The following is a 22,743-nucleotide window of genomic DNA, read 5'->3' as shown; positions in this document are numbered from 1 at the left end:
GGTTAACTGTATCCCAGAAAGAAATGACTCAAGAGGACTTGATGGATGACCTACTGAACACAGACTCCCAGGACAATGCAATGACTCAGAGGGTTAACATGATCCTTGGATGTACAAACAGGGTGTGAAGGGGTAAACAAACCCAACACTGGGCCCAAAGGGGTCAAAAGGCCCAGGTAGCCCTGCCCTTTCGGGTCTGCTGAGCATGCTCTGGCTGGAGAAGTGGGTTAAAAGAAGCACAGAAGCCCAGGAGGACAGGCTGCAGGAGAGATGACTCCTTCTCTGGGAAGCTAGACAGAAGGCTGAGCCTGAGAGGGGACTACAGAGTGGGTAAGGCCCACAGGCAAGGCCTTCTCCAACCACTACCACATTTGAGAACCAGCAGATCCTGCAGGGCCCTGCTCACTTGGACTCCTTTGGTAGGAAGCAGCCTAGAACAGGGGACTTAGACTTTCTGCAGGGAGGACCCTGCTGGTGTTGCTTCCCACGGAACCCTGGGGTGGGACCCAGTGGAGAGGGAGGGCCCCGGTCCCCCTGCTATACCCCCCTGAAGAACAAAGACCCAGATGTGGGTGGAGGCCAAATCATTCACGGCTTAGAGTCAGAAACCAGGCACTTCTACTGCTCTGACAGAGAGACAAGGGGCTGGAAGTCAGGTGCACTAACTGCTAACTGCACTAACCTCTCCAAGCACCCTGTTGCACAGGGGAATCAGGTCTGTGCTCACACTTCAGAAAGGATGCTGAGTAGTTGGAAAGGGTTCAGAATCATTAAGTCTGGGAAACCTGCCTTACAGCAAGACAAGCTCAATCTATTTACCTTAACAGGAGGTTGAGACAACTTGAACATGGTCTATAAGTACCTACATGGGGAGAGATTCTGAATAGCGGACGGTTATTTAAGATAGCAGAGGTATAACAAGATCCAAAGGCCGGAAATGAAATGTTGACAAATTCGGACTAGAAATAATATGCAAAATGTTTAGCATCTAGAAGAATTAGCCATTGGAACAATTTACTTTCGGACATGGTAGAATTTCCCTCAGTTCAAGTCTTTAAATCAAGATTGGAGGTCTAAAAAACTATGCTGTACTCAGCCACAAGATACAGGTTTTATTCAGAAATTACTGGGTGAGATTTTTGTCTATAGTCAATCTAGATCACAAGGATCTCTTCTAGCATAAAAACCTGTAAGTGACCAATTTCTAGCCCTATACACTTAAAACACAAATGTAAAAGACCTTTAGAGCAGTAATATTGTATTTAGTGGTTGATCTAGTTTCTCACCTTTAAATATGGCCTATACAAAAGCAAAAAACAGTGAACTGTAGAGTTGTGTCTTTAAAGTTAAAAATAGCAAGGATAAGAGAGAATTTCAGCAGCTAGCTGATGTTAAGATGGTCTTCCCCTCTTGCCCTCATCATCACCACAAATCCCATGAAACTTCTAGTCCATCAGTTCCTACACTGACAAATACCTCAGCATGTACTTCAATGGCAAGGTCAACCACCACATAATGCAGAATAGAATAAATCTGGTAAAGTCAGTTACAGTTCCATAGTTAAAGTTTTGCACAAAACTGGGATTTAGCCTTTTATTTAGGAAGAATAAAACATATCCTCCCCAAAATTAGAGCACTGAGAATTCTTGAGTAAATGCATTAATTTATTAAAGTTTAATAAGTTTAGCTTCTGATGTCAAACCATTGTCCCTAATGCTCTTAATGGAGTCTCTTCAGACTTCCCTTATAGTTGAAACTCACTGAAATCTTATGCTTATGCTACACTTGATTTTTAGAATTGATAGTTTTCTCTCGGCTATTTTTCACTAATGAAAGTTTCTCCTTCAGTAGGAATTCTGCTAAGAACTGCCCTCTTTCAAAATGGCTGCCACCACCTATTGTTTTTAAATAGGACTCAGACCACAAGCTGCCCTTGCAAAGAGTGCCACCATTTACTTCCTCCTCAACGTTTCTCAGCAGCAGAAGGGGATGGCATCTTCCCCAAACCACTGTTGAGAACAATGAGCTGTAGTAGCCATTTTCAAAATGGCAACTCTTCATGAGTTTGAGGTAGAATTGGAGGGTATAACCCCGTTCCACTGTGCTGAGGACCCAGCAGTCTGAAGTTATAGCAGTCCACGCCAAGAGGAAAGGGGAAAGGCAGTTGGAGAATACTGGGAAAGATGGATCCTGGGAATAGTCTGGTAGGTCGCCCTCAGGCGCACCCTCAAAATGACTGTTTGGCCCCCTGCTTATTACGGGTTGAGCCCGACAGGGCCAAGGGTGGAGGCGGGTGGCTCTGGCGGTGCTTGTAACCCTTAGCTCATTTATGGGGCTGGTCCTGCCAAGGCTGGCTCCCCTGGCCCTGAGGCTGCTGTGGTTTGAACCGTTTACATGCTGGGGCTGGGACGTAGAGATCCAGGGTTTTCAGGGTGGTGCGGGAGTCCTTGAGGCTATTCAACTTGCTGTGTTTGCTCCGCAAATAGGGCCCCGCCGAAGGGAAGGTCCTGCAATGACTGCTGGGCCTCGGTGTACAGCCCATGGAGGAGAAGCCAGGAGACTTGCCACATGGAGATAGCAGAAGCCATGGTGTGGGCAGCTGTAGCATTCGATGCTGCCTGGAGGGCCGCTCTGGCCGCAGTCATGCCCTCATCAAGGATCACTCTGAACTCCTTCTTGGAAGCCACGGGGAGCAACTCTTCAAACTTGGCCATGGCTTGCCGCATATTAACGTCATATTGACAAAGGAGGCTTGGTGGTTGGCCACTCTCAGCTGAAGGCTGGAAGACGAATAAACCTTACGTCCAAAGAGATCCAGCCTCCTCGAGTCTTTATTTTTGGGGGTGGCCCTGGGTTGTCCTTGTCTCTCCTTGTGGTTAACCGCCTCAGTCACAAGGGAAGGAGGGGCTGGGTAGGAGTACAAGTACTTGTGCCCTTTGGTCGGCATGAAGTACTTGAGTTCGTCCCTTTTAGAGATAGGGGCCAGGGAAGAAGGGGTCTGCCACAGGGCATTACTGAGCTTGGAAATCCCTTCATGAAGGGGTAGAGCCACCCTGGCAAGAGCCGAGGAGCAGAGGACATCAAACAGAGTCCGAGAGCTCTTCCAATTCCTCTGCCTGAAGCCCCAGGTTAGAAGCGACCCCCTTCAAAAGTTCCTGGTGCGTTTTGGCGTCATCCTGAGGAACTGGGTGAGGGGGCCCTGTGATAGCCTTGTCCGGCGACGATGAGGACAGTGCTCTAGGAACCTCCACGGCCATTGGTGGTCCAACAGCTTGCTCCCTATGGTCCTCCTGGACCATGGAGTCTTACTCCTCAAAGCCTCGAGCACTGGAGGGAGATGGGATACTGAGGTCGCTGGCCTCTCCGAGGCTACCAACTCTGATCAGGCAGCCTGGGAAGGTTGGGTGAACCCCCAAAGGTTCCAAGGATACCATGGCGCTGGCCACTGTGCTTGGGGCCATGGGACAGGTTCCGGTGCCAATAATGTAGATGGCACCGCTGGTACCGGGGCTTGTCCCACAGGCAGGGAATCTCTCTCCGAGCTGGAACTACCAGTGGAGCAGTCGGTCCCGGGCGACCAGGATCGAGCTGAACAGTGGCTCTTGTCCAACCAGTGCCAGTCACTACATCTCTAAGTCCACCTGTCCGAGCAAGGCTGTCTTGGTCGGGCTCTCGGGTGTTCAGCGGATCTGCGTCGGATACCCAGCGATCCACGCATCATACTACTTGACCAGCACTGGGACACTGAACAGGACCGGGAGCTACTACGGCCCGGTTGCCAGGAGGATCGTCCTGAATAGGGCGACCTCCTTCTTGGAGACAGGAGATGATGGCCCAGCAATCAGTGGTTTCTGGTGCCCGATCGGTCCCGGGGTCAGTACTGGGCCCTTGGAGACAGTCGGGGCCAGTCCCGGCGTTCTTGCTGAGTGGCACATGCCTCAGAGGGTTTGTGCCAATCTACCAGCAAGGTACACCTTGAGTCCCTCAATTGGTGCCCCTGGTGGGGGACTGAGGTGGGCTCCGTTGAGCCTGCCTCTCCAGTCCTGAGACGTGACGGCTTCAGGTGGGCAAACGTTGGTGGGACGTCCCTCTTAATGGGGATCAGTACTGCTGAGGTGGGGACACATGCACAGGTCCCAATGCGGGTTTTTCCTGACACTGGCGTACCGCGGGAGTCAGTGTGGGCGGCATGGGGAGCATCAGGATCTCTTGAGACACTCAAAGAGCTTCGAGCGTCGACGGCACCTGAAACTGGCTAGGGCCTGCCCCACTATCCGGGGTCACAGGAGAAGCATGAGATGGGCTGCACTGCTTGACTTCTTCCCCAGAGCTGTGGAGGGGGACTGGTGCTGGCTCGTGGACCACGCTGGCAGAGCACTGCCCACAGAGGCCTCTGTGCTTGGTGCGGAGTTGGACTGCTGCTCCGGTGCCAGAGTGAGTGCCGACTCCTTTAGGAGCGCTTTCAGATGGATATCGTGCTCCTTCTTTGTCCTAGGTTTAAAGGACTTGCAGATAGAGCACTTGTGACTTATGTGCCCTTTGCTTCAGCACCTTAGGCAGCTGGTATGTGGATCGCTGATGGGCATAGGCCGTTCGCAGCAATAGCAGGGCTTAAAACAGCTGAGTCCCGTTTGGGACTAACGAAAAGTTGAGAACTACTACTAAGGATAACTAAGAAACTACTAACTGTACACAACTATATTACAGATTTTCAAAGTTCACAAGAACAGAAAACAAAACAACGCTAGCCGAAACAGCAGATATTCCAGCACCATCACTGGCGGCAAGAAGGAACTGAGGGTGGGGGGAGCTGGCGGCGCCCCTTATACTGCGCCATGCGGGCGCCACTCCAGAAAGCGCCAGAGCTAGTCCCCTACGGACACTGCTGAGGGAAAAACTTCCAGCACTGGTGCATATGGCGAGCACACACACCTAATGTGAAATGGACATGAGCAAGCACTCTAAGAAGAATACCATGAATCTGACCACAGACACGATTTAAGGTTGATACTACATTTTTCATGATTTGACATTAATGATCATTAACTGTATTTGGCTTCCATGCAAAGTTTCATACATTAAAGAAATTCCGAAACAAAAAAATGTTCAAGTTTGAAGTACTTTAACAACTTAGGACAAAACATTACAGCAAATGTGTAATATAAACAAAGGAATGCAGAGTTAAACTTAAAACATGTTAAGTTATGGAAATGCACAATTAGAGCACCCAACCACCCTAAATCTGTCTGGCAATTACACCTATGGGCAGGGGGAAACTCATCTATCTCTAAGAGACAGATTTCTCTATTCTAAGACCACATGCACCAAAATGCCTTATAATCATGTTACATGGCTGAGGGCAGAGGTAAGGTTCTTGGGTACCCTAACTGCATTTTCATAAATCAACATGTTTAGATTTCATTTCAATTTAATCTGACCTCGGAATTTCTTGAAGAGTTGTTTTGGGGAAAACTGCAACATCCCTGTAATACATTTACCCAAAACTACTACTATGTACTCAACCATAAATGCATCTGAATACAGTTTGCCTAAGACTCTACAGATTTGTTTTGCTGTTCAGCTATGTGATTTTGCAAAGGTTTTTGATAACTATTTCAGCGTCTTTGGAATAAAAGCTTTACAAAATAGCATATATAATGCTAAACAGTACTTTGGTCCTTAATAGGCTTCATGATTGCAGGGATACCTGTACAGTCCAAGCTGAGGCATCACCAGAAGTCAAGCTCTTCAGACCAAATTTGTGATATTAATTACAAGTCACATAATAAAGTTTGCGGTGTTACTTTATGGAATTATATTTCATGGTGAATATTTACTGAGCAAGTTATGTGAATACATTTCTTATCTTTGGGTGTAATTCTGTGGTTCACATATGAAAAGACATACTTTAATACAAGATGTTGCACGCTTTGAGTGTGTACTAACTATTTTGGAAACTAATCTAGCATTCCAGATTTCAGAGGACAAGTCTTAAGACCACAATCTCACAGCATTAGAGTTGTCCTATATGATGATGATTTCATAGAAAAGGTACAAAGTGCAAGAAAATTTGAATATTTTCAGAAAGCAAGATTTAGTCAAATCTACCTGTTCTTCACTTGACAGCAGTACTATTTATACATATGCTTAAATAATCTGATATTTCTATGACTGCATGTTTCAAATAGGCACCTAGTTAAATAAATTAAACGGATTTTCAAATACCATAACTGAGAAGTTTACTACTGTCAGATGCTTAAATCCTAGTTTTTGTTAGTGCACAACAAAAAATAAGTTATATAACCACAAGGTTTTCCATTCCATTCTCCTACTGAAATCTGTTCTGTTCTTTTGGGCAGTATTTCTAATCATTCCAACCTGGGGTCATCATTTGAATATTTCATTAATTTTTTTTCAAATACGATTAACAGATACAGCAATATAGAAATTTCTATCACGGTCAAATCACAAATATTAAATTCGGGTTAATGGTAAATCTGATACTTTTCTTCAGTAACTGATATATACAATTACAAATATAGATCTTCATAAGTATTATGTGATGTTTCTGCTGGAGTAGGTAACATGGTGTTTCTATACTGAGATTACCATTAAGGCAACATGTATGTTAATGATTCAAGATAGAGGCCAAGTCTACACTTACCGGGGATCGATGCTGCTGCGATCGATGCTGTGGGGGTCGAGTGAAGACCCACTAAATCAACCACAGAGCGCTCTCCAGTCGACTCTGGAACTCCACTGGAACGAGTAAGTCGACGGAAGAGCGTCTCCTGTCGACGCAGGGCAGCGCTATTCACGTAGCTGGAGTAGCGTAACAGATGACTTACTTCAGTAGTGTAGACAAGGTCATAGTATCCAAGTTTAAAATAAGCTATGAACCCAAGATAGTGGGAGTAGTAAGGATATGTTTTCTATCTTTGGAGATCAGATCAAGCTCTGACTAGTCATACAGCACCCCCTGGCAGTCAGTTCATAGAGTGGACTGAAACAGTATCAGAAAGGAGGTTTTTGTACACTTTCCCTTTTAACGCAGTTTGAAAAGAGAATACTGCAGTTGGAGGGAGGGAGTATAAAAAGAATATACCAGCAAATTACAGGAATTAAAGTGGCTTAGCACAGCAATCGGCTCAGCAGCTGCTAAATAACTACTGCATAACTGAAAACAGAAACAGATGCAAGTAATTAAAAATAGGTATGTTAATATGAAATTTAACTCTGATATATTACACCAGCTATACTTGGGCTAAATTGAATTACTGTATTAGATCTAATTTTCCTTCATATTGCTCCACTTTGACAAAGACAGCAGCATGTAAAGCAAAGTAATGTTCAGCTGTTAGTAGTGTCACAGATTTTGACCCAACATGTGACAAGATAAAGCCATACAGCCACCAAGATTGTGTTTGCAGGAGTGAATCAATCTGTATGTCCCTGTACATGTAAAGTTTTCTGCACCCAAGGAACATGATTCACCACAGGAAGAGGCAGGCAATGGTATATCCATTATCTGCCATGGGCTTCTACCAGGGAGGACAGTTTTGTTTTACTGTGGAGCTCCATCAGAACTCTTTATCAGATGCACTCAGTCAACACACCTGGGGGGCATCTCCTGGGTGCCCTCGCCCCACTTTGCCCTGTGCTAAGCTTATACATTGTTTGGGCTGCACTTTGCTGCTCCTGGGTCTCAGAGAATTGCAAGTAAGCTTGCATCACTGTGATCCCTTCCAGGTAGACTTTACACCACTAACTGGCTAGAGTTCTGCCAGCAGAACACAGGCAGTGAATTGAGCTCATTTACTTGCCACATGATGAGAAGAAATAGAACTTCCATAGTTAAGGTTTAGCCAGAGTCTTCTGTTTAAGGGCCATTTTCCCCCCAAATGTCCTAAAATCCACATGTATACTCAGATTGTCAAAAACATGAGTTAGCTAAGCCTGACCTAAAACTTAATCATTCTTCCTAACCAATACACACACACTCTTCCTAGAGATTTTGAGATAATAACCCTTTCATCATCACCTTCAGAAAACCTTTTAAGAGAGAACCTTCAGTTACCTTTGTGGAACAATGTCTGTGCCACACTGCTAGTATTCACTGGAGGAGCAGTTGAGCAGAGGACAGGGAGTGTGCATCGCTGTATGAGAATGCCAGTGCACATTTGGAGATTTGGGTGGGCACTCAGAATATGGAAGGGGTTATTAGGATGAGATGAAGTATTCTTGTACTCCACTTGTGTAGACATTAAGTGGACATAGCATATTACGGATAGTACAACTGTCCAATTAGGAATGAAGCAAAAATATGCTGAGCACACAATTTCTTTATTCACAATGCCTGCTGCCATTTCCACAGGGTCAGAGTTAAGGTTGGGGAGCAGGCAGGGAAAGAGGGATGTTACCTTAACTCTATTTCCTGGGTTTTAGTTTACATTTAGGCACCCTCTGTGTTCTAGAAGGGCAGAAGGCAGTGCTCGGCTACCTTAAAGTGCACCGTAACATTATCAGTGTTAGTGGGTTAATCCAAATGTTGTAATCCCAAATTAAGGTTTTATACAAATTTGCATTCCATCAACCCACTTCACTGAAACAGAAGTCACTCTCCAGACAGTGGTCATCCATCTAGACACACAAGGTGTGTGTTATCAGCCCTGATCTTCAGTTTTTACTTCAGAACCTGATTCCCCAGAATAATCAGCTCCACAATTTGTGGGAACTGTAGAATATTTAAATCTACCTCCCTGTGGTAATTTGGGTAACATGTCTGTACAGTTTATGAATTCTGGTTGATGCTATGAATCTATTAAAAGATTACTATATCAGGGAATACCTAATTGTGGATGTTTTATCCACCACTTGCTGACATGGGCTAAAGCATGTAACTACCAGATGAGGGACAATGGACTGTACACTCACGCAAGGAAGCTGACTGGAGCTGGAAAAAGATACTTCACCAGCCCTTGCAGACTAGGTAGAGGAAGTCAAGAATGGAAAAACATAAGGAGCAGAACAAAGGAACCAGATGTTGGTAGGGGGGACATATAAACTTGAGAAATTCACAGACAGGAACAGGAAGCGTTGGGCAGGAAAGGGTAAGAGATGGGCAGGCTGTTATAGCAGGGTGTCCTGTTTAACTGCAGACCAGCCAAGGTCAGAGAAAGCTAGCTAACCTAGAGAGGCTCCATGTTTCTGAAGGTAAGTCAGTAGCTGCAGAGAAAGGATCCCAGATAGCTCTGCTCAAGGCCTGAGAGCTCACCAGAGTATCAAAGAACCTGACATAGGGAAATGTGTACAGGTGAGTTTATTATTTTGTGTAGATCTATTTCTTGTGCTATTAAGCAAAGAGCAATGGTGGTTTGGAAATCTGTGCCAGGTCTGTCTCTTTCTGATGGCTTTCACTATCCTGAAGAAGTGAGATGTAAACCCAAAATGCCTACACAGCTGGGGTTCTGGGAGAGGGTATGTTTAACCTACAGGGGACACGGGGTCAGCATTGGTTCCAGGGGTGAGGTAGTTGGACTGCTGGGTCTCATCTCTCAGAAAGGGGTGTTAGGCAGAGAAGCTGTACCCTGAGTGCATGCCTAGAAGTCCAAGCAAGGGCCAGTGCCTGGACTCTTAAGGCTTTGGAGGCTAAAGGTCACACAGGGCCCAGTAAGGTGATTCCCAGCACAGCAGTCTACTGAGGGTCCAACACAGGAACTCAACCAGATCGGACACATTAAACTCTACCTCCCAATCTGCATTTGGCTCCAAAATGCATTCATTTTTTAGCTTGTATGGATGGTATGTGCAATTACAAGTGGGGCTGGTAGCACCACCTATTAAGTTTGCAGATACTTCCCATCGTAAAATCTTGTTTTCAGTTGTGTATAACTTTGCCAGACTTTAACCATTTATACTGAAGTTTTCCTTACTATATATACATGCGTATTGAGACTGTGCTGAGGTGATATGAAATCCCTGATGTTATCTAAACCTTGCCTCTGCTAAGCTATTGTCCTGAAGTTTTTAAAAGCTAAGACAAGGTCACAGTGGCCATGAGCATTTTTGACCAGTGTCATCTAGATCTGCTGTAAGCCATTTTATGACAGCACTTAATGCCATTTGGCAGCAGACACTTGAAAACTCACGGTCGCTTCTTCCAATGGTGCTAGCAACAAAGGAAATTTTACGTAGGGATGGAGTTAGTGTAAGAAACCTCCTTGACTAAGTGGCAGCTGCTGTATATAACACTCCTTAAACCCCATTGACTTTAGAAAAAGGAAACAAGGAGTGTAAAGATATTCTGTCGAATCAAGCCAAATAAATTTTTCAAGACCTTTGCTTTTTTAGAAACTGGAAAAATTGTTAAGAGTTTCATTCAGCAAGGACTATGAATCAAATTATCTGGAAAATGAAATGTATTGTGGATCTGAATAAGAGTTAATATGATCAAGTATAATGCTGTCTTAGTTTTGGAGGGTATCATTGTTTGATGATTTGAGTATCAGCAACTTTAGACAGGAAACTTCTTAATGTTTATATACGTTAAGTCATTAATTTGTATTACTTATTGACCTAAAATGGAGCTAAATTTTAATTATAAAGGTTAATTATCCAAGTTCTACAGAATAATAGCACTTAAAACATCCTTATGTATCATGACTGATACCAGTGAAGTGAAATACACTTCAAAATATGAAACCATTTTTAAAGTCACTCTGACCTGTTCCTTCTACTCATACCACCAGTTTACTCACTTGTAGTCATGATACCTGGCGAACATGCTGGTATCCCATGATCAACTGCCCATCTGTAAGCTCCTTCACCAACCAAAAAGCTAAAACACACAGAAGAAGGAGTTTAAACAAAAAAACTAGCAAGAGCTTCTTCCCAGGCAAATTGTTTGGTTTGGTGGCTTTTAAATGGCTTTTGAAAGAAAGTCCCCACTACCTGTAGAATTGACCCTTTGCGTAGTTTTACTATGAGAGAGAACATGTAGTTATGAGACAGTTTATTTCTTACAACCAGTCCCTCCCCACGTCCTATCACATTTAAAATAAGTTACCAAATCACATGCAAGAGCTTCTTTTCTTTAAAAGAAAAAAGAAAAAAGAAAAAAGAAAAAAAAAGTCTGCTTTTTTAGACTGCTGATGACGTTGAAGACTCACATACATCAAATGAATAGGGATAAAATGGAAATACATTTCCAGTTAAGCATATTTCAGAATATTTAAGGGTATGCAGTAAATGATTTCTGACAATCAGTTTCCTTTCCCCTATATTTCCCAGGATAAAGATCACATGCAGTTTCAGACCCTGGCTGTTTTTGCAAAACATTTGATGAATCTGCTGAATTTGAAAAAGATTTGCAAAACCATGTCTGAAGTACTGATTTTTCACATGGCCAGTGTCAACAATTGTATTACAGTAGTAAGATAGTAGGCACTATGTCTGCTCATGCAAGGAGCAGTTACTAAAAGGCTTTAAAACTTTGGAAATAAATATTTTAATTGGCTGTTAATAGTTATACCCATGTTTATAAGCCTTAGTAAATGCAGGGAATCAGATGCAAATTAGAACATAAGTATATCCATACTGGATCAGACCTAACATCTATCTAAAACAATATCCTGTCTTTCAACAATGCCCAATGCCAGATGCTTCAAAGTGAATTAACAGAATAGGGCAATTATCAAGTGATCCATCCCCTGTCATCCAGTCCCAGCATCTGGCAGTTTAAGTAGTATTTTTGATTAATTGAGATTTTAAAGTTTGCTTTTTCATACACTAGCTCTTAGCATCGTCTCCTGATTTCACTGTTACCTGATGCGCTATTGACAAGCATAATTAAGTTTCTTTCAAAATATGTATGCTACTTAAAGTCTGCAAGGTACTTCTTATTCCCTCTTCAACATTTAGACAGATTGATATTAAGAAAAATGTTGCATTTTTAACGCACTGTAAAGATGCTCTCCATTGTTCAGCTGCATCTTTAATAAACTGTTTCCCATTTGGAAAGGATAACTCTTTTGGTTAACAAAACGTTGTAATCTTTATTTTCCAACTTTAGGTTAAAAGATGGAATCGCCATAAAGATAGAGAGTAAGATAAAGGATTTCAAAATCCATTATTGTTTTAACTCTATACAAATCTTAAGTTTAACACTTAGAAAAACTGTATCTGGTCATAAGAAAAGGCAAACAAACCTGGTTTCTTAAAATGATTTTTTTTCTTTTTTCTAACTAACAAGTTTACAGGACTTCTTAAAAATCAAATTAGGAATAAGAATTTAGTAATAGTACAAATCTGTGTCAACAGCCATGAAGAAAGAAATTAACACTCAACATAGTATCATCTTCTATCCACAATATTTCATTCTATTCACAGCTGCACCAAGTGCACAATAATATGTTCCAAGATGAGAGAACAAAGCAAGTCTTCCTTTTAGAGGCACGCTATTGCTCGTGTGTAACAAACAGCATCAGCCTTCTGTGGATAAGAATAACCTTCAAATATTGCATTCATTAAAGACCAAAGACTAAAGGAAAGTCAAGCAGAACAAAGCAATTACCAAGGTGGAATTCTGCCAGCAGAGAGTTTTCCCTTCTGCCCTTCACACAACAACCTATTTGCAACTGAAACAGGATTCTTGATTCCTGAAAAGAAATAGGAACAAAAATTTTAAATGTTGTTTCACAACTGTTGCAGGCTTTATTTTCACTAACCAACATTAGGAATTCAGTTTCCTGTTGATATTACAAGTTTGCATGACATTTGTTAAGGCAAAAGATATTGCCTGCAATATCAGAGATCTCAATATAATGGTAAACTGATAACTGTACAAAGGCTTGGCACTTGCTGTTAAAGTTAGCATTTTCTTTAGGAGTGCACTGAAATGTGACTGCCCCACTAGAAGAGTCCAGAAATTCGAAGTTAAAAGGGAAGGGGCAAAACCCTGTAGCAAGAAAGGGACACTTCTTTTCTGGCCTCCTATAAATCATGAAGCAGTTTAAAAAAAAAAAAAAAAAAAAAGCAAGGCCATTCTTTCTCAAAGCCTTTTGTAGTCACCTTTAAAACGGCCACAAGAGAAGGCAACAGGTTCAGGGTGATCCTCTTCTTCATTCTCAGAGATGTTTGCTCATTTATTTCTCCATTTCTATGATTACCAGCTTTATGGTATAGTAGGATATGGGGGAAAAACAAAATAGGACATTTTCCAGACCTCAGTGGCCTCCCCAGGTTTTACTACATGTATTCACTTTCAAAGACAGAAAAATCTATAATGGCCCTTGTAAAAGCATGTAAGTCAGTAGCACACTTTCTATGATTTTTTCAACATCTCAGATGTTTTGAGGCTTGAGCAACTTGATGCTGTCTCTTGAAAAGTGCGTTTCATAGGATTCTACAAGTGAAGAGACATTTTAAATTGACCAGAACGGAGATGCTGTGTTAACAGCAAGGTTCATTTTCTCATCGCACAGAGAGCATTAGAGGAACACATTTGTAAAGCACTTTTCTAATTTTTTACGTCAGAGTTGTGACAAAAAAAAAAAATCTTAAACTCAATATGCCTTGGCCAGTGAGAGTAACAACAAACGTCTGTCTCAGACAGCTCTGGAAAAGTTTTGTCAGATATTGTATGTTTCAAATGAAATGTAAAAAGTGTACACTTACACACCATAACATGGAATTAAATCAAGTCTGCAAGTAGACAGACTGTAAAAGCAGATTAAGCCATATTACTGGTTTCATTTTACATATTGTATTAGCATCTCGACACTATTTATACTCTACAGCATAGCCAAGGCCCCAAGCCTAAAAGGTGCTCCACTTGAACAAACCTGTATCCAGGATCAGAGACTGAATTACCTTCATGACAAACTAGAACGCTAAAAAAAAGAATACATAAAGCAAAGTACAGGAGTTTTATAGTAGTTATGGGCCCAATCCTCCATCCACTGACTTCAATGGGAGTATTTTGGAGTGAAATTGAGAGCTCTCCTCTTAAGGGAAAGCATTAATCATCTTTAAACCTGAACTGTATTTAAGCTTTATAATATACAGTTAACATACCACTCAGTGCTCCAACTGCTCCAAAATTTAATGACTTTCCATCCATTATACTGGCATCACATTCTATCTCACCCAAAAGGTTTAGGTTAGATCCCATTCCTGCATTTGTAAAGGGGGAATCCTAAAAACATAAGAACAGGCCACAGAGTAAGATACATACACATACCATGACTTCATAGATCTGAAACTCAGTATCATTAGACTGACCACACTCACCTGGACAAAATCTATGGAACTTTCTGCAGCAAGTAACTAAATTGCTATAGAAAAGAAAGCTTCCCTAGATGCTCATCTTGGATATGTTACAGTGTAAACTCTATATACATTACGATGGTGTATTTAAAATGCACTGTGCTACCATAAAGGACGACTCTAGCCATACAGCAAGCCAGGAAAACCCTTTGTTCAAGACTAGATTTGTGGCACAAGCAAAATTTCGCCAAGGAAAAAACCGATCAGTGCATTTGGCACCAAGAACCCTCTACCAACTAATTCAGATACACAAGTGCAGCCTCTGTAGAGTACACTGTAGAGGCCACACACACAGTCTTTTCAACTAGACACTGAGTACTAGGACTGGTGATGACTTACTGAGGAAAAAAGAAAAGGAGGACTTGTGGCACCTTAGAGACTAACTAATTTATTTGAGCATAAGCTTTCGTGAGCTACAGCTCACTTCATCGGATGCATGCAGTGGAAAATACAGTGGAGAGATTTTATATACACACAGAACATGAAACAATGGGTGTTACCATACACACTGTAACAAGAGTGATCACTTAAGGAGAGTGGGCGGGAGGGGGGGAAAAAAGAGAACCTTTTGTACTGATAATCAAGATGGGCCATTTACAGCAGTTGACAAGAATGTGTGAGGAACAGAAGGGGGCGGGAATAAACATGGGGAAACAGTTTTACTTTGTGTAATGACACATCCACTCCCAGTCTTTATTCAAGCCTAAGTTAATTGTATCCAGTTTGCAAATTAATTCCAATTCAGCAGTCTCTCATTGGAGTCTGTTTTTGAAGCTTTTTGTTGAAGAATTGCCACTTTTAGGTCTGTAATCTGATTCAGACGTCAAGAATTATAACATTCAAAAACAAGTCGGAGAACACTTCAATCTCTTTGGTCACTCGATTTCTGTTTCTGTTTGACCATTCACCTGGAGACGGTCATTTTGATGGGCATGTAATTTCTTCCATAGGTGGAAAAGTACAATTCCATGCTTAGTCTGTGTTCTCTTAACAAAGTTGCAACGCTAGTGTATATTTGTTATGACTGATATTCTACATTTCTACAGCACTTTCATCCTCAAGGATCCCAACCAAGTAGAGTCATCTACACAATCACAGATTTAAAAAAAACAGAATTACTCCAGTAGTGCTGCCTATTTTCATACTACCCACCACTCCATAACTAGTTCAATTTTTGCTACACTGAACTTGAATTGGGAGCAAGACATTCAGGAAATGTCGCACTGTCCAACACAAACAAAATGGGGTGGGGAGGGAAAACAGGGAAGGAAAGGTTAAGTCCAAATCTTAAGCACATCTTCTCCCTTTAAGTTTTGTATCTCCATTTCTGTGACTGAAGTGAAACTGCCTCGGGGGTGGCACAAGAGAGCTGTTTGACATCAGTCCTAGACAACTAACTGTAACTGGAGAAGAGACCATAATTAAATGTTCAAAATGAATTTAACTGAGTAGTGTTAATCAAGTTTTGTTTCAGTTCCTTACGGAAGTGCCCTAGAAAAGGAATAGCATACACTAACCTTGGTCCTAATAAACTAAAAGGATGATACAAAAACGCAGTTTAGACAGAGATGGTGAGTCTAGGGACTAAAATGTGGAAAATGACAACCCTGAACACAGAAAAGAGGGGGAAGGGTTGGGAAATCCAGATCAGACAATAAGATCTCAAGCTGAGAGCAACGTCGGGGGTGGAGGGCTATGCAGGCTTGGAGGGATTACGTTTTTTAACCGGTAAATATCAGCGAATGTCGATTTCACATTACACATGCAAACCACGAAAAAATATTTCTATCAATAATTGAAATTTACAGACCGTCAATAAAAGAAAAATGCTGCCTGAGAACTTAAGAGTCAAAATCCAGGGATTCAGACTTTTTAATTAGGCTGGTTACAAATGAGCTGGCGAACAAATAGTAAAAACTGATATGATTTAAGGATATTTATTTTGTATACTTCGACATGGGGTGTTGACAGTTTGTGACTTAATGGTTTATAAATAGGGCCCTACCAAATTCACAGCCGTGAAGAACACGACACAGACCGTGAAATCTGGTCTCCTCCATGAAATCTGGTCTTTTGTGTACTTTTATCCTATACAGATTTAGTGGGGGAGACCACATTTCTCAAACTGAGGGTCCTGACCCAAAAGAGGGCCGGGGGAGGGGAGTCCCAATGTTATTGTGGGGGGGAGTCACAGTATTGCCACCCTTACTTCTGCACTGCCTTCAGAACTGGGTGGCCAGAGAGAGTGGCGGCGGCTGGCTGGGCACCCAGCTTTGAGGGCAGCACCTAGCCAGCAGCAGCACAGAAGTAAGGTTGGCCATACCATACCGTGCCACCTTTACTTCAGCGGTTGCTGGCCAAGGTCCCAGCTCCAAAGGTAGCAGCACCAAAGTAAGGGTGGCAATACCATACCATGCCATCTTTACTTCTTGATGCTGCTGGAGGCGGTGCTCCCTTCACACCTGGGCTCCCGTCCAGCAGCAACTGCTCTTCGGCCACCCAGCTCTGAAGGCAGCACTGCCATCAGCAGCAATGCAGAAGTAAGGGTGGCAATACTGCAATCCCCTGACATCCCCATTTTGGGTCCGGACCCTTCAGTTACAACACCATAAAATTTCAGATTTAAAGAGCTGAAATCATGAAATGTATGATTTTTTAAAATCCTACAACTGTGAAATTCACCAAAATGGACTGTAAATTTGGTAGGACCCTATTTATAAACCTTTTAACTTGTTGAATCTCAATGTCTACTATCATAATAATTGTCTAACATCCATGATTTCCAGCACATAAGAAAATTTAAATAAAAAATAAAAATCAAAAAATACTTTTATCATCCCTCAAAATTATTTAAAAAAAATTCTGCCAAGCCTAAAATAGGCAGTGCCATCTCATGTTTCTGAGGGCAGGGAAGCCGCACATCTACCATGGACATGTCTTTTGAAGCTAGCTGGTTGTACCGTGCGCATATTGTGCATACAACACAAATCAGAGAATAAAAGTATTTTCCCCCTCATTTACTCAGGGTAAGGCTTTGCGCTGTGTCCATGTATAGTCTCAAGTGTGTTTGTGTGGGGTTTGTTTGGGTTTTTTTGCAGGTGTCAGGGTGTAGGCAGTCTACAAAGAGAATGAGAAGGTGACTGTAGATTTGAACATAAAATGGATATAAATACACCATTATTTTATTAACTTTATAAGTGGTCTGTTATGAGAAATTCAAAGCATCTGTGTGGATACAATCATTTTAGTTTGTGAGGATGTGAAGTTCAGATGTCCTTAGTGCACAGACAAGAAAAAAATTACTTTAAAGAAATGACCGTGTCTGAACAACTTTTCACTTCAACGACCTTACTACAGAATCCTCAGAATAGAAAGTACTCACTCTACAGGCCCCTTTTACAACACTCATCTCTGTATTTCCCTGCCTTCCTCAAGTACAGCAAAGAAAGGAGCATATGGCCCCCATACTAGAAAAACAGAGCTTCCCCCACATCACATAGAACATACACACTAAGCCAAGTCAAAAATCTTTATAACACTACTCCTTTGTTATGAGTCACAACTTGTGTTAAAAAAGGAATATTTGATTAAGACAGTGGAATGCTGGCAGGCCTAACTCAGTGCACGGGGGGCCACCACCTCAACGGTCTTAGGAAAGGTGGAAGGATGAGGAACAGTAAAAGACTTTGGCAACTTTACAATCTTCCAGCTTTCAAAGGTATGAAAAACCCTGCCAGTGAAAGTCAGAGCCCCAGGGCTAAAAGGGAAGGTAAGAGTGAGTCTGAGAGGGACTGCTCCAAGATGCTTTATAAACTCTTTGGGGAAGGCAGTAAACATTTGGGCACCAGATGCCTTTAAACTTGTTTTTTCTTGTTTTTATGTTTAAGAACAGCTGAGGTGGCACTGGTGTGGATTTGTCTTATAAGCAAGGACGTGCTTGATGCTTCTGAGATTTTTCCCAATGAAGGTCCCAGCGTTAATGGATGCACCATGATGTGACAGGCTCAGACAGAAGATCCTAGGACTGAGGGATAGCCACATCAGATTGTTCCATTCGAACAAGGCTCTTAAGTGCCAAAGGAATTTGCTGCACTGACATACCAGTAGGTGTCAGCTTGATTTCCATATTTCAGAACTTAAGTAGTTCCTAGCACCAAAGAAGGACCTTTAGAAGCAGAAATCAGCCTTGACATCCGTAAAGTTTCAGAAGCAAAAGCCCCACTTCTGAGCTACTGTTTATTTGTGCCAATAAAGCTCCAATGCTTACTGAAGACCTTGGCACTATAGTCTCTCTCTGGCAGAGACTTTAGTTCTGTGGTCATGCCTGACTGAAGAGAAAGATGGTCGGCTCCAACAGGCCTGAAAGTTGGTCCAATGACAAATCTAGGGACTGAGGGCCTCATTTCAAAAGGCATGGATCCTCTTGTCTACTGGTATGGTCCCATGGCATGCTGTTCTGTATATTGGGCCTTGAAATCTGGACAAAATGAGCTCCCTTGTCCGAACAGAAAATGGCACTGTGCATCCACTTCCGGGACAATGTGAGAGCATGAAATGCACCACCTACAACCATCTCTTTTTATCTGAATCTTTGGAGGCGAGATCAGCCATGACCAAAAGGTTTAAGTACCCTTGTTCAATAGTAAGTGGCCAAATACTAAATAGCTATCGTACACTTTAACAAAAATAAGGAGAGTTTTAAAATGAAAAGTGAATTCTTCCCTCGAAGCATACAAAGATATTCTTAACACCCACGGTAAAAAATGAATTGACCTGGTGGGGGCAATCAGATCTTTTTTAACCTCAGCTCCAACCATTTGATGCTGGCAAGAGGGCAACAGTGTAGCTTAGGCACCGCTTTGCAAAAAACTTCAGCAGCATCAGAGGATGTGTTATATGGGAGAATATGTAAAGGCCACTTCAAAGAATTTACCTTTTAATTTTTAAATGGAAGCAAAGCACTCCTTTATATTTCTAAGTAGTCTCAATTGATTGGGGAGGTGATCAGTGCAGTCATGAGCTTTGCAGATCAAAATGCTTGCCCTCTCATCATATAAAAGTGGAAGAGGGGAGGGAAGAAGAGAAGAAACACTGTCCATAGCATTTTAGCCAAAAGAAGCCTAGTCACATGAAATAGAAGACATTGTTTAAGAAACCTACATCCATTGCACTTACATTGCCAGCGAAGTACATTTATGATTCTTGCATCTACTGAGATGTGAAATTTTAGCTTCTAACATAAAAATTAGATTGTCAACAAAAAAGTTGCACTTCATCCTGTAATTGCTCCTAAACTACTAAAGCTATCATTTTCTTTTTTGATTCCTTCTCTTCTTCAAGATGTACTTACAATGCTTGCCAGTTTCACAGCATACTAAATATTTTAGCTGTGGTCAAAGTTGGAAGGCTTGTAGAAGTTACTCATCTTTGACAGTCCTGGAATTACACCTAGCCAAATTGTTACAGCGCTCTACTTTCAACATGTGTTAAAGTAACACTTCAGATATCTTTGATATAGTTTTGGCCAGTCTGTTTATGCAAGCTTTGTGACTACTAAACGCTATTCAAGAGAAACGCATATAGACAGCCACCATTTAAACAATAAGATTATAAAGTTGCTTTCTTACTGGAGGGTTGGTGGCACTGAGAAGTGGCCTCTTGGGATACTGTTTCATCAGTTAAAATGTTCTTAAAGAGAATCTTAAATTAAAGTCAGATAATTCAACAAAGCACAACACATACCTATGAATCATACTATGCCAAGTCAACAAATGGAAGTCATAAGCAAATGAAACCAGTTTTTATTTTATTTTAACATTATAACTATAATTAACAATTTTGAAAAACTAGGTCAGAACCTCTTTAACTTTCCACTTTTACATAGACCCCTTTACTGTAATAGTGCTGTGTTTCTCATTACAAATTAATTGTTTGTACTTAATTTTAAAAACATATAGACTTTAGTTTCAAAAGTGTACATCTGTGGAGGTTAATCTTTTCCTATTAATGTACTCAATGTAAATGTAAAACTCAATCTAGTTCTACAAAATAGGTCACATCGCACAGTTCAAGTCAGTATTTAATTGAAAGCAACAGATTTGCAGTACAGAACGTCATAGATCTAATATTAATTAGACTTGCATACTTGATAGTTTAGATTTGTTTTAGATTCTTTATGGTATCTAGTAAGAGGTAGTGAAAATGTCCTTTCTAGTTCAACTGCAACATTAAGACACAGTAAGTGGAGCGGTTCCACGAGTAAACACAAATCTGGCATTTATTTATATAGCATTTTCCATCATAGGATGAATAATCAGTTCTGAGCCCTGACTTAAGTATCATCTGTTTACAGCCTTGTAATAAGTCAGAGGAACACAAGCTAATGCTATTGCACAAACTGTGTCCATCATATGTTTAGACAGAAATCACAGTGCTTGCAACTTTGATCAGTGGAGTATTTGGCTCTGCTTGTGATTATTTTTCCCCTTCTACATGATCAAGACTTAAAATATTTATCTGGGTGTTCTTTAGTGTCTCTTTCCAGCACCTGGACAGTCATGCTCTGAAGTGCTATAGAGATACATAAAAGCTTAATCATATGGAGTTCTTCCGGTCTTCCATAAAAAACAACAACAGCATGTGGTTATTGTACACTGCAAGTCAAAAAATTAACCCAACTCTTGTGTTCCAAGACAAATTCAACAGTCAGCTCATATGTGGCAACTGGTAACAGAATTGTGCTGGTAACAGAATTGTGCAAAAGCGAATGGCTATGTGACCATCTCCTTAAAGAATCATGCAGTGTTTTAACGATCAGTCTTATGAAGTATCCACTAATTTATTACTGCAACATAAAGAGACTTTGGAGTTAGCATCTTCATTTGTTATATTCAATTATGCAGCTCACTGAAATTCTGGGAAACACATTCACCCATGCTGCCACGATCAGGTTGCCAAATATGATGGATGACACTTTATAAAATTCAGCAGTGTAGTATTAGGTTATATGAACAGCATTCACAGTTAGTTGCTGTTCGTTAGTTTGTACATGTAAGCTATTTTGCTCACATAACTGCTAACATTTTATCTTAATCATGGAATTTATTGCACTGGAGATGTTCATGCAGTCACGCAGAGATGGACTGTTCTTTCTCCACTTAGAGGCTGCAAAAATAAAAAAAACCAGCCAGCACACCACAAGCAAACTGTCAGCTCGCTCATAAAAGATCAAGAGCAAATTTTGTTCTTCAGCAACTCTTTGAAGTGATGCCTTTTGGACTGGCTGGAATTCCATGTAATAGGAGTTGTGTAACTAAGCAGAACTGGGAAAAATCCATCTTTTGTGACACTTGTCTGAAAAGATAGTTAGATCTTCCAAAATTCTGACGAGAAAGTAGTTGGTGAAACACAGAATAAAAAATATCTAGACAACTGGAAAAAGAGCTATAAGCTATAATCTATTCTATAGTTTTCAGAATTTGAGAAGGAGCATCAGTACTCAGGATTTTATTGCAGGCTAGAAAGGTTCTTTGTACTTCAGCTAAAAAGATTTGTTCGTACTGTCTCATAATTAGGGCTGTCAAGCGATTAAAAAATTAATTGTGATTAATTGCACTGTTAAACAACAATAGTATATCATTTATTTAAGTATTTTTGGGTGTTTTCTATATTTTCAAATATATTGATTTCAATTACAACACAGAATACAAAGTCTCCAGTGCTCACTTAATATTTATTTTTGATTACAAGTATTTGCACTGTAAAAAAACAAAAGAAATAGTATTTTGCCATTCACCAAATATGAGTACTATATTGAAATCTCTTTATTATGAAAGTTGAACTTACAAACAAAGAATTATGTACAAAATAAACTGCATTCAAAAATAAAACAATGTAAAATTTTAGAGCCTGCAAGTCCACTCAGTCCTACTTCTTGTCCAGCCAATTGCTCAGACAAACAAATTTGTTTACATTTGCAGGAGATAATGCTGCCCACTTCTTATTTACAAAGTGAGAACGCGCATTCTCATGGCACTGTCGTAGCTGGCATCACAAGATATTTACATGCCAGATGTGCTAAAGATTCATATGTCCCTTCGTGCATTCCAGGGCAAATGCGTCCATGCTGATGATGGGGTTCTATTCTATAACAATCCAAAGCAGTGTGGACCAATGCATGTTCATTTTCATTACCTGAGTCAGATGCCACCAGCAGAAGCTTGATTTTCTTTTTTGTGGTTCGGGTTCTGTAGTTTCCACATCAGAGTGTTGCTATTTTAAGACTCCTGAAATCATGCTCCACACCCCGTCCGGGTCAGATTTTGGAAGGCACTTGAGATTCTTAAATCTTGGGTCGAGTGCTGTAACTATTTTTAGAAATCTCACAGTGGTACCTTCTTTACGTTTTGTCAAATCTGC

At 41.2% G+C, this 22,743-nt stretch overlaps 1 protein-coding gene across 11 annotated transcripts in view; it reads right to left on the bottom strand.

Annotated features, from left to right (window-relative positions):
- The window catches only part of TASP1 (taspase 1), a 166,159-nt gene that overhangs the window by 120,475 nt on the left and 22,941 nt on the right, over positions 1–22,743 (bottom strand). For 9 of the 11 annotated variants that reach the window (XR_007355589.2, XR_007355590.2, XM_048842611.2 and 6 more), the window contains 4 exons: positions 14,074–14,194; positions 12,572–12,656; positions 10,758–10,837; positions 6,665–6,892 (listed from right to left, as the gene is read on the bottom strand). Coding sequence is in view for 9 of the 11 variants with exons in the window: in XM_048842611.2 (XP_048698568.1) it covers positions 6,665–6,892; positions 10,758–10,837; positions 12,572–12,656; positions 14,074–14,194 (514 nt within the window). In the remaining 2 variants the exon portion in view is untranslated. The remainder of the gene's footprint in view (positions 1–6,664; positions 6,893–10,757; positions 10,838–12,571; positions 12,657–14,073; positions 14,195–22,743) is intronic. The other 2 variants (XM_048842619.2, XM_048842620.2) reach the window with 1 other exon arrangement.

Source organism: Caretta caretta, chromosome 3 (assembly GCF_965140235.1).
Source record: "Caretta caretta isolate rCarCar2 chromosome 3, rCarCar1.hap1, whole genome shotgun sequence".
Lineage (NCBI taxonomy): Eukaryota > Metazoa > Chordata > Testudines > Cheloniidae > Caretta > Caretta caretta.
This window is presented reverse-complemented; position numbering and strand designations above follow the sequence as displayed.